This window comes from Mastacembelus armatus, chromosome 10 (assembly GCF_900324485.2).
Source record: "Mastacembelus armatus chromosome 10, fMasArm1.2, whole genome shotgun sequence".
In the NCBI taxonomy this organism is placed as follows: Eukaryota; Metazoa; Chordata; class Actinopteri; order Synbranchiformes; family Mastacembelidae; genus Mastacembelus; species Mastacembelus armatus.
The window spans coordinates 13818904-13832107 of record NC_046642.1 but is presented as its reverse complement, the minus strand read 5'-3'; the positions used below and the strand labels follow the sequence as shown (position 1 = coordinate 13832107).

Here is a 13204-nt window from a genome sequence, read left to right as displayed (position 1 = left end):
AAGTTGGGTTAACACTAATTAACTTCCCAAATGAGAAGCACAACATGACAAGAGCCTTTTGAGCTTAATTTCACAGTGTGTGAAAGAGTTTCCAAAGAGTAAGAACGATATCAAAGAGGATGGGTCACTCAAGTTGCATCTGCACCATCACTCTTGCATTTCACCAATGATGGATGGCTCATCTGTCAGAAGACGACCTGCTAGAGACTGAATGACTCCAGTCGGAGAGATAAAATCAATGCCTTGGCCTTGGGACTGTACCTCTGTTGGTGAACGTGCTAATCACAGAAGCTCACGTACTAAGATAATCTATAATCATAGAGGCACATACATGAAACACACACATGAAGTGTTTGGAACCTCCAACATGAGCATGTGGCCGGTAACTGCACAGGCAGTCTGGCAGAGATCTTATTAAGAAGGCTACAGTGGCAAGGACATTATGCCCTGTAATTGATCATGATGGGCTGTCTGTTCTGTTACGCTCAGGTGAGACACACTTCCCCCAGCTGGATTACTCAGGAGTCACCCAATGCAGCTGCTCTCAGCCTCAACCACTGCTCAGCCATCTGTGTATCATCTGGTAACTCAGTCAGTGCTAATGAATCCACTATCATTTGCATTATTTAACACACCAAGCACATAGCCTGTCCTTTACTATCTGAGTAAAATGTTTCAATACACCGTAATGTGCAAGCATTGACGTGATGGATGGGTTTTGTTTTCCATCACTTATGTTTTCCTCTGCAGGGCTCTCAAAGGCATGGTGAGTGCCATGAAGAGCTATCATTAGCACAGGACCGAGTACACAGAACAAACACTTCTAGATATTCTAAACATAGACAACACTTCCAACATAGAAGACTCTATCAAAAAAAAGTAGCAAACCAAAACAGAGATACGAGATAAGACAGGCACTCAATCTAGACAGAAATGTAAGCTTTTTTTATGAATAAGGAGAAGAGGGTTTTTTTTGTTTTTTTTTTTTTTACAAGGAAGCTTAAGGCATTTCATCAAGCACAAAAATGCAGTGAGTGACAGACAGGAGGAATGAATGAACAATAGGAGTGAAAGAGGGGGAAATAGGGCAGATGCCTACTGATGGAACAAGTACTGCAATCGCCCCCCTATGCCTCCCAGAATAAATGAAATCCTGCTGGAAATCCATACACTCACCTCCTTTTTGCCCCTCTTTCTGATTTTTCCTTCCCTCAGTACAGCAGACGTGCAGTGGAGTAGATGGCAGTCCTCATCTCACTGCTGCTATGGTGTCTCGAGAACACACCCCTCTCTGCCCATTCATAGCTCCGCCGACGCACCACTCATGCATGGATGAACACACAAACATGCACGCTCATATACAACACCAGGTGTGCCGATCATACAATCTGTATGCTAATGTCTCCATCCTGGCAGTAAGGAGCAGTGGGCGAGACGGGTAGAAAGCAGGTATTGAAGACTGCACATTAATGCTTAGAGATACAGCTCAAAGTCTCAGGTTAATTGCTTCAGTGACAATTAGATCTGCAACTTGATGTAGGCAAGGAGGGCGAATCAGGCATTCATAGTCTCACATACTTTGAAATATGCATGCTGCCGGTGTCACCAATGTGGATGAACCTATGACTCATCAGATTTGTTTTGTAAGGCATATCATAGTCGAACACATCCCATAATAGTCCTCCCAGGGATCTCAACTGGAAAACACCTTCCAGCAACAAGTCTATAGACAGATGGGGCAGGTCATTGGCTACAAAGCCTTTATAAGGAGCCAATCGCAGCACTGCATTGATCCCCGTCACTGTGCAAAAATGACATCGTTACATGACAACATTTTAGAGGGATACAGCAATAAATACAGCATAAATGTATAATATAAACACAGCTAGTTGCAAATGACACCTACACAATTACAGATCAGACTTATGCTGAATGAGTCACACAGCCGCCCCACTGGGGCAGTCAGGTTTGACTGCACTACATTCAAAAACCAAATCACGTAGCAATTGTCAAGACAGAAACTGACCTCAGTGATTCATCCAAAAATATTTCCTCCCTGAGGGCTGAAAGCTGAAACAAATGGTGTCAGAAAAGATGAGATTTCATCATAAAATACTTTTAATTCTACAAAAACATTCGCTGGGATATTTTTGATTATCACATCTGATTCTCTCTCAGTAATGTGCCACTGTTATTTAATTAGCTGAACCCTGAGATGGAGGGGACAGGTAGACAGGACTTGACCAGGGCTTCTCAAAAGTGCCATTGCAGAAAACTCAAGCATTTAAGTACCATAAACACACGCTGGAAAATAGCAAGCAAGCACACAGAATAAAACCAACAATTAAAAATATTAATTATCTTAAATGAAAAAAAAGAAAACAATTGTGCAAAACACTTGAAAAACCTTCTGGATGGTCACTAGATCCTGTGAATAAACATCTTGTGGCTTAAGGTTTAAAGTAGGGAATGAGTGCAGCGTGAGACTGGGAGAAACCAAACGTGAACTGCATCTCCAACTGTACAGCATTAAATCAGGAAAAAGCTATTTAAACATTCATTTCATGCACAGAACATGGGCAAACACTGAGTAAAATCTCATAAATGAGTAAAGTCTCATTATATATTTTTTGGGTGCGTTACACAATCCATAGCAAACATTTTCCCATAAGGATGTGTAGTGTTTTGAAATGACACTATGAATGCTTGCCATGATCTATCTTCATTCTCTATTGCCTCAAGAGGCCAATTAGCAGGAGCAGAGATGGTGGCACACTGTTGTCGCAGAGCTTATTTGTAAACAAGTGTAAAAAGTGCTTGACTTGACTAATTTTTGTCTTTTCACATGATTGGCAACATGATGTGTGAGGGTGTAGTTTTTCCATCATGTCCATGTGCATTTTACACATCAAAGTCTTTCAAACTGCTGTTTCCCTTAGGTCTTTGGACTGTGACTCAGCAGAGACAGGGGTTTCCACTGCTGCTCCAGCTGAACTTGAGGGTGATGACGTTTGGTCCGCCAATTCTTCTTTGGCTTCTTCAGTAGAAGAGCTGGATGCACTGGGCTCAGCTTGCTCCGAGTCCTTCTCCTGGTCTGAGGGCAGCTGCAGGAACAGAGGGACCTCCAGCTGCTCTTTTGTCAGAAGGCCTCGCTGGTCATCAGCCCTGTAGCACTGAGCCTTTGTCAGTATGTCCAGAAACCCTGATGTGGAAAGAGGATGTTAACTTTGACATTAACTGGTAATAGGTAGGCAATAACTGGTCTCAGCTTATTTCTGAACAATAAATCTTTAAAATTAAAATACTGTCATAAAACATTTGTTTTAGTCCTCATCAAACTGCTGTCCTGGCTAGATACTAGGGTTGGGTTATATGGACCAAATCATGCAACTTTATATTGCAGTACACATTTAATGTGCCATTCTTTTTGGTACATTCCATTGTGTGTATTGGTAACTACTGTCAGACCACTTAGTCCACACAGTCTTCCTCAGCAGATGGAAATAGCTCAGTCATCCAGAAAACAGTAATTCTACTATTTTGTAATACCATCCGCTGAGATGTTTCGTGTGATATGACCGACCCTTCTAGTTACTGCTGAGAAGTCCTACCATCCATGTCGCGGTTCTTACTGGGCTTGGGCTGAGTCTTGGGTCTGTCTGTCTGTAATGGTCGAGTGTCCAGACCACCTCCACCCACTGCTCCTGCCTGGGAACAAAACGGATTCCAATATATGAAATACTTTTCCACAGGTTTTAAACCCCAGACAAACCACACAAAAAAATAAACATTTCAACAGAGATAAATGTTAATGCTTTTTAAGGAATTTGGTGGGTGTCAGCCTTGGACTTCTAAACAAAACAACAGTTACTCTATTGTGCACTATATTTATCCTGAGACATATACCATAAGTGCTGTTGTCTGTGAATTTTCTGCTTTATACCGTATGTTGTAAAGAAAATAATAGTATCAATAGCATCTGCATTCTCTTTCTGTTAATAATCCCCCAAAAATGTGTTGCATTTCATAGGCACAAAAACATCCTCAATAGTATTTCCCTATATAAGAGAGAGAAAAAAAAAAGATCTATATTACCTACGCAGCCAAATACATGTCTGTCTAAACAAGATTTTTATGATTATCATTTGAAGGCCAAGGTTGTGTCCCAGAATGCAGCACTGGTCTTGAAATAGCACCATTATATTCATATTTAGATCATTAAAACCAAAAACATCTAAAACTGTATATATGATTCCAAACTAATAAGCCAACCTGTTTAAGCAACAAAACAATATGTTGAAGTTTCTTTATAATGACAAGTTTTCTGTTTGAAGTTTAGTGATCCATTAACACTGCCTCACCTGTGTGGCTGCGGCAGAACCACCGCCCTTGGAAATGCTGGCCTGGTCTCTTCCTGTTCAAACACACAGACACACAATACAAATCAGTTCCCAACAGTTCTACTACTACCAGTACAAAAGACAAAGGTCTGCTGCCGGTGCTATAGAAGTTAACTTCCCCATTGCATTAAAACACTGACATCAGCCAGATAAAACATTCTCGACGAGCATTATACTGGTCCTCCTGGGATACAGCTACTCTAATCGAATCCATTTCCCTCTTCCTAAATGCGGCGTGTGGAGCTGAAGCTGGGAGCACTGATCCAAAGTGAAGTTGGTTCTGGTCTCTCAGCAGTTGGGTAATGAGGTGAGTGAACTCAAAGTGACACAGTACTCAACAGACCAAATGGACTTAGTCATTTCAACCCTATAGAAAAGAACTTAAAGGACTAAAAGAGACACACAAAGAATCCACAGTCCTGAAAGAGGAACACCAACAAAAACAGGCACCGAATTGGACAGTAAAAAGACTCTCTCCCTCAGGAGCTACAGTAAAAGCATCTGAGAGAAAAACTCTTCAGAAAAACTTTCTAGGACCCATTAAAAAAAAAACCCAAATGAATAAGAAGGCAGAGCTAACCAAACTAAGTGTGGATGGAGAGACGGTATATGCCTGTCATTTAATTTACTCTGCGGCCAGGTAGATTTCTTTTCGCCTTGTGCGTTCAGCTTGTGCTGTTGAGAGAGCAGTGTAGTTATTAAATCATGTCAACATGAATCTTTATTATTCACAATTTAGTGAAACACTGGATTTTTAAAAAGGTCGAAACATATTAACCTTTGGAGTTATCGAGCCGCAGCGTTTTATTGGCCAGTCTGAACACATTGCCGCTCATGTTCACAGGCTCATCACTTCCAACCTAAAAAGGACAAAAATAAATAAATAACTAAATAAGCAATGCAGTCAGACTGATGCTGACACAATCAGTTGCAATGTTTTTTTGGAGTGAAGCATCAAGACCTCACAGAAAATATACCATACTGCAATATGCTAAATAAAAATAATTCATTAATGCATTAGTGAGATGGTGCCATCTTATAAGTTATTCCACTAACAAAATACCATAGTTTTCAATAATTACATTAACATTACATTACCAATATTAACTTGCACATAAACATAGGAAATGTTGCCTGTCAGTGGCAGCTGTAGGTAGGATTTGTAACAAGTAGTGTATTAGAAAATGTGAGTCTGCAGCAATGGAAAGTACAGGAGAGTCAATAATGTGAGTTTAAATCACAGAAATATAACTTTATTACAGAGAGATGTTAGTTACAACCTCAACTCTGCCCATGTCATTACGCGTCCATCTAGTACTTTACATTTTAATATGCTTGAACAGGTTTGAGAGATTACTTAACCAAAAATAAATAACCAACTCTGAATGGACGTAAATAGCAGGCTAAGCATTTACTCATCTGAATACAAATTCAAGCACAGGCTGCATATGATGATGTGGGTCACACTTACCATGGTTACCACAGCCTCTTGAGGCTTGAGCTGGTGCTTCTGCATCACCACAGACAGAGCATCCTGCAGCGTCTTACTAGACTTGGCCACAATTCCCACAGTCTTACCAGTGAAGGCAATCTCCAGTCTGAAACACACATGTATTTTGATAACCTCCCTCACGCAGTAAGACAAAACTGGCATGCAACAAAACAGCTGATTAGTATCATTAAGACTGTGCAGAGCCTGTAGTCAAAGAGACACCTGCCAGCCTATGATGTCATAGCAGGAAATCTAAATTTGACTTAATTTGGCAACTTATCCAATGACTTATTCACTGAAACCGATGATTAAAAATGATCTTTGCCCAATCTCTGCGTCTACTGTAAACACAAGGACCTCCCTCTAATATGTTGAGTAGTAGTAGTAACGCAGTAGATAAAATGTGGCTGTGAAACCCTGCTAGGCTGTCAAGGAGTGTAAAAAGTGCCATAGCTGACTCACGCAAACGTCACCCTGAGCTCTAAAGAGACCTGCTGATCTCTCAGCACGGAGCAGTCCTGGTCCAGAGATAAGGGCTGCTGTAGAAAGAAAGCAATGATGACAAATTAAACTGATGTCAACTCAATACTTCAATATAAGTTTCAGAAAGGAATACAGGGCATGAGAGGAGATCAGATACTGAGAGATCGAGAGGATGTTGAACAGGAAGAGGGTAGCCTTCTTTGTCTTGCTGCCTGTTGCAAAACAATGTTAACAGTACAGCGCAGAAGATATTTCTTGATTTGAAGCTTTGGCTGGCGAGACAGAGCAGTTAAGTGTGCACCTTGTCCTTGCCATGAAGGTAGATGATCACATCCTTCAGTGGGAAGCCTCTCTTTTCACACAGGCTAGCCAGCATGTCTTTGATGGGTTGGCCGTTACGTGTGGGGGCCAAGGAGGCACTGCCATCAGGTAGGTAGACACAGCAGTAGCCCCCCTCTACCCCTATCCGACTCCCAACTTCCCCACCCTTTTCTGGAGATCGTGGACTCGACCGGCCATTCTACATCACAAACGAAGACGAGAGTAAACAGAAATGTACAATTCAAATTGATAGTCATTTGGCAGATTTTCCTCTAAAATGTGATTTTTATCAGTTTGTTGACTCTATTCAGTCATTAATGTGCGTGCTAATCCTATTCGACTATAAATTAAAAAGGATTTCTGGTAAATCAAAAGCAGATACAGTTCAGATTCCCTCCCTTTACAAAAGTACTGACCTCCATCTGCCTGTAGAGGGAGTGGAGCTCCACATTGCTGGTTGACTTGACTGACATTTGGGACTCTTTCCTGGAAACTAAACCCTGGGTCTTGTATGCATCTAGTATGTATTGGTATTGGAAGAAATAGAAAAGAATAGAGTTGGACAGAATTAGTAAAAAGTCACTGTATATACTACACTACGCTCAAGGCCTAATTTGACATTTGAGCTGACATTTGACAGGCACTACCTCCCCAGGACCCTCTTTCCGGACGCTGCTTCTCTGAGGCGCTCTTCCCACTTGGTAAGCTGTTAGAGTCTTTCTTGTTCTGTTTCAGACAGAAAACAATTATCACACACACTTTTTCCCTTTCCTGTTGTCTCCATCCATTTTCTCACAGTCCATCTACCTTTTTGCCACCAAATGTGGGGCTTCTGGTGGCCACATCCTCCCAGGATCCTATGCGGGCTGGCTCATTAGAGAGCTGAGGTAATAGTTTGCTTTCCACGCATGCCAAAGTGCAACGCTGGTAGAGAGGAGAGCGCACAAAGCGCCTGTAGCTGTCCATCTTCATCAGCTTAAATATCTGAAACAAAGCAGGATGAGTGATATGCACATCCAGCCAATAATGTATTATTTAACAAATATGAGTATAGACTATAAAACAGACCTGTGCTTGAGCCTTGTTAAACATGTCAGGTGTGGGCTGTTCCAGGTCTTTCTCCTCTATCTTGGCGGTGTCATCAATGTTAACTGAGCATGGAGCGCTGTCAGACAGGTAGGTGTTGTAGATGGAGTAAGCAGCTGCTTTCAGCTGAAAAAACAACATCCTCAGATTGAATCACCGTGTTTACTCATTGTTGTTTCTAACATACTGAGACATGAACAAGAAAACACCCCACTAAAAAAAAAAAAAAGTTCCTGTTTGTTTGCCATCTGAGCATTTAGCTTTCAATAACCAGCTAATGAACAGTCAGTGTGTGTATATTCTATTCCTTGGCTTAGTCTCCCTGCTCAGTAAATGTTAGGTGCTTCCTATACCAAGAATTAAATCAGCCCTTTCCAGGTATTCACACTGCAAGTCATACAATCAATAACTCATTAAAAGGAAATTCATTTTGTACAGAGCTGAGCAAATAAAGAACCTTGGCTGATGTGTGGAGAGCCAGCAACCCTGTCGATTTCTGCACTTTTTTCCTTACCAATAGAATTTAATAATTGAAAAATATTTCTATAATGACAAAATAAGTTTCAGGGCGATCACAATAAAGCATATTTTTGAAAAATAATAAATAAATAATAGGCAGGTTAATTCTCCATATAAAGAGGTAAAAATTGCTATTATACCTCATCCATCTTGGTGGCTTGAATCTTTTTGAACCTTTCACAAGCTTGCCAGAACACAATGTTCTCCTCACTCACCTCAGACTTCAAAAAGGACTGTGGAAAAACACACATACACACTGTGTGGACAATCATGGTTGAAATGTTAGGATTGTTAGAGAGCATTAACTAATGAATTAAATTATACAGCACTAGTATATGTGTTGAGAGTGACTTACTGTAAAGTAGCGGACCCCACAGGGGTCCTCCAGTAGGTTCTCAAATGAGACGGCCCAACTCATCACACTGTTGGCGGGGCCAGACTCTCCACTCGGAGTCCCTGGAAGGCTGGAACTGCTGCCTCCACAGGCTCGTGTAGACATGTTCAACTCTATAACATAAGCAGACACCAACACGCCCATTTATCAACACAGAAAATCATAACCCAAGAATGAGACTGAATCAGATATTTTCTTCTGTCAAGCACAGACACGTTCAGATTGTAGGACTGTGACATGCAGATGACTGTCGGTGTGTTCACATTGACTTACCTCCATCAGATACTGCCTGGCTCTGTGAAGAAAGAGAGAGAAAGAAGGCAGGGATATTTACAACAACATTAAAACAAATTAAAACATCTGATAAGATTAAATTCACCTTTCTGACTAAATGTCTATGATATTATTGGATAACTCATATAGTAGTTAAATTAAACTTTCAGTTCAATCTCTTGACCAAAAAAAAAAAATTATAAAAATCAAATAACTGTATTTAAATTTTATACGCTGTATATATCATCATTTTGAAAATTACAGATTTAAACCACATGGCTAAAAATGTTAATAAGTCATAGCTACACAAATGGCATTACAATCTATGGTATCTAAAGATAAAGTTTTCAGCATATGCATTGAAAGCACACAAGTGGTAAGTGAAACGAACACCAGCTGCCTTGTTTTTGCTTTTTGTTTTTTGTTTTTTCTCCCACATAACAGTGTAGTGCAATCAGCCAAAGCTGTTTTCACAGGAAGTGGTTGTGACACAGCTCTCATTCAACTTTGAGCTTTTACAAATTCACATTTATTTGCAAAGGTTACGTCTCTTTCGGTTTAAACAGTACGATTTTGAATTCTGCAAACCCTTTGCACAAAATCCAGTGCTGAGAATTGTGTTTATGTCAGGCATCAATCGGGCATCAAGGAAAGAAAATACTGACCAAAGCCCCCAGGAGGGTGTTTCAGATAAGGGGATCAGCAGGTTAACAGTGTGTGTTTTACATTAAATCAAGTGAAATCCTAGAGGTTCAGTTCCAAGAACAAAAAAATATAAGCTTTTCTGCTCACCAATCCAGTAAATCTGAAATATTACTTAATAAATATTACTTAATATTGGCTTCCAGCCAAAAATGTTCTGGGTTTTTATCCCATGTATGCGGGGACATGTTGCTTTCGACTGACTGGGTTTCCTCTGCGTGCTCTGGTTTCCTCCCACAATCCACAGACCTGTGGGTGTGATGTGTATATGTAAGTAGGTTTGTCCTGCCTTGGAGTGTATGATGGATCTAACTTTATGAAAATAAACCTGAAGATTGACCAAGAAAGGTACATATCATATTGTAAGCAAAAAAAAAAAAAAAAAAACATTTTTATTCACAGCATCCAGTGATGTGAAACAAACATCCAGGTACAAGGTGCTAAATCTAGCTCAGATGTATTAAATGTAGTGTGTGACTAAAAAATACAAACTTTTTTTTTTTGGACTAAATTTTAGTGCATGCAAAAGCAAATGTGTTCTCGTAATTCTGTTCTTGAGAACAGCTCAAAGACAGCTGGTCTGGATATCTGACAGACTTTGACCATATAAGGGTGACATGGGCTGGCTGTTTCTGCAGGTGAATGTTTTACTGTAACTCCACCTCTTCACTTGTTTGCTCCACTGCTCAAGTTCTGGCACCAAAAGCACAAACATATCAGCAAATCAGGTCACATTTCTCAGAAGCCAAGACACACTTCAGCCACAGTTTTTCACAAACTGCAGTGAAAACACACGATTCACCATCGCCTTACATCTCTCAGTTTCATACGCTGCAACAGAGACAATGCCGAAGGATTATAATTCTCTGCAAATCCTTTTAAGGAGATACAAATAATGAAAACAGACTGTGTGTGTGAGCGTCTTTTGTGATCAAAAACAGGAATAGTGGCAATACCACAAAATGCAAAACACCGAGTCTGTTTAAACCATACCAACGTCCAAGTCTTCTCTGCCTGAACAAAATACAGCTTTATATACACTTTCACACCTTTAAGAAACTTAAACCAAGTCAAGAAACGCAATGGTCTCACAAAAAGCAGACCAAAGCCAACTCAGCCTACACTCGACAGATTGGCAAACATGAATGGCTTGGTTTCCGCTTCTGACTCAGGCAGGCCCAGTCTGTTTTCAGTAGCAACTAACTGCAGCTACACAGCCTTCACAACCTGATTGGTTCTGGCATTGCTGATGACTGGAGATGGATAATACAAGCCAGCACATGTAAACTGCTCTAATTTTGGTGACCCTGATGTCAGGTTACTACTATCAGCATGGTTGAAAAGGCAGACTGCAGAAGTCTTACAAAAAGACACTGTTGTTCATTATAATATTTATTCCTCAGAAACAGAAACATGCTCACAGTCTGGAAATTACAGCTACAGAAGCTATATACTCTCAAAACAACTGTTTCTGACTCACCATGTGGCCAGCAGGAATCCCTAGAGCATTGCAGTTCTTCGCCATGGCGGCCCAGACACCAGACTACAAGCAGAAGTCTTAAGCGATGTGCACACTGTCAAGGGACACAATAAAGTGCTCCACCCAAACATGATGTGCACTCTTCATACACACACAAAGAAAAACTCATCACTTGGGTCTTCCTGTCACTTCCTTCCTGGAAAGGAAGTCTTGCCATAGCAACAAGCCACAAAAGAGGAAGTATGGTTACTATTATCAAACTGTTCTCAGTCTATGTCTTGAGAAACTCTACTGTATGATGTGGAAACACAGACAATACTGGCACTTATTTTGCTTTTGATGTAGTCAGTGTTTGAGCTACTTGACACAGCTTACAACCTATCACCAATACAATCTAGACAGCAAGTCTGTCGTATCTGACAAGTTCTTAAACACATGTTTTTTCTTCTCTTTTCAGTCGGAGTTAAGTTTTTCTTCTTCTTGGAAATCATGGAGCATAAAATCGGAAGGTTTTTCAAAGTGCTTTGTCACTTGTAGCTAAACTATACTTTCAGGAAATTAAGTAAAATTGCTGGTACTCACCAAACATCAAACTAAGATAGTTACTTCAGTCAGTTTTAAGCTTTTAAAATCCAAATTCATTATCACTATTTTGACCGGGGGGGGGGGGTATGTTATCACGGTTTTGAAACGCAGAGCATCCAAAGTTCATCATAATGAGTATTCTTTGTTTTAGATATAGAAATTGAGCAGCATAATTACACTACAAATAGAAATGTGTGTGAGACTTTAAGCATGTTTCCTCCAATGCAAAGTATGTGACAAGTACAACTTCTTTATTGTGACTGACACACTTTTAAGCATGCATTTGATCTTCACTTAGGTTGTGTGTCTGTGCGTGTGAAATGACCCTCACCTTAGTAACTGCCATCATCCTGCACCATGTGTCATATTTCCTGTAGTGCTTTTTTGCTGCAGTTTTTGCCAGGCAGGAGAACCGGCGATAAAGTCCTCTGAAAGTGATCATCTTCAGGAAAACAGACACACTATGGATGAAAAAAATAAAAATAAAATCCAGCACAAGGTCAGAGTCAATTACCAGCTCTGATCACCTTCAATGAGTCCTGATATGCACACAGGTGAAACTGGACACTTTAATTAAGGGAGCACATCATTTCTCTGGAGAAACTGTGTCAGCAGTTCTCTTTCTACTTTTGATATCGAAGCTGTTATGCAAAGTAGAAGCAAGTAGGGCAAAGCAGGTACCACTTAGCAAAGCGGTTTACAAAAATGTATCGCCTTTAGGCTATTTGGGCCTTGTTTCATGCTCACACTGTGGCATCAGTACAGGATTTTCAAGAAGAAATAAGACGAGAATGATAAGTCCATGGGAGACAACATGAGCACCACACTGTTAGAATGCAAGCTCATTGCATTTAAAATATCAAATAAGAAGGGGAAAGTGTTTTAATAAATGTAATGTTACTGAACTGAACGTCCTAATGCAACTTTGGTATGGAGATTTAGTTACTATGGTAACTAGCATTTCAATTTTCATCCCAGTGGTGGAAATGGACTTCCATAGTTATCCTGAATAGCTGACAAACTGAAGTTAAACATCAGGGGCTCTATGACTGAAGCAGCTACTGGAAATAGTCTCCACTGATCTAGGTCAAGATCAATGTAAAAACTGAAAATGAAAAAAAAAATAGATTGCAAAGTTGAAAATAAGATAAAGGTTGAATGAGAACTAACGTCAGTGGTCCATTTTTCAATAGTAGACTGACAACAGTACAGTGCTCTCTTTAAAAGGCTGAGGTTGAATTAAAAATTAAAAATCTGCCCTTTTATTATGTCCCTGTCAACAACAAAATGTTTACAGTGAGACAGAACAACTTGGTCCCCATGTTTCCCAGTGCAGCTGCAGGAACATAAAACACAAATCAGCAACGAGAGAACACAGCGGCTATTGAGCCTGGGTATCAACATTGTACATTAACTAGGATGAAAGTGTGGTAAGGAGGCTAGGGGGTGATTTGAATCCACCAACCAGT

At 40.3% G+C, this 13204-nt stretch overlaps 1 protein-coding gene across 1 annotated transcript; it reads right to left on the bottom strand.

Annotated features, from left to right (window-relative positions):
* Positions 1 to 2097: 2097 nt before the first annotated feature.
* Positions 2098 to 11289, bottom strand: rgs14b (regulator of G protein signaling 14b). Its single transcript, XM_026329599.1, is given in 16 exon segments — positions 2098 to 2998; positions 3000 to 3202; positions 3612 to 3708; positions 4362 to 4414; positions 5179 to 5260; positions 5872 to 5998; positions 6355 to 6431; positions 6677 to 6895; positions 7113 to 7213; positions 7344 to 7422; positions 7504 to 7680; positions 7765 to 7908; positions 8442 to 8534; positions 8657 to 8808; positions 8969 to 8990; positions 11151 to 11289. Coding segments are annotated over 16 exon segments (1734 nt in total). The 5' UTR covers positions 11196 to 11289; the 3' UTR covers positions 2098 to 2935.
* Between the last annotated feature and the right edge of the window lie 1915 nt (positions 11290 to 13204).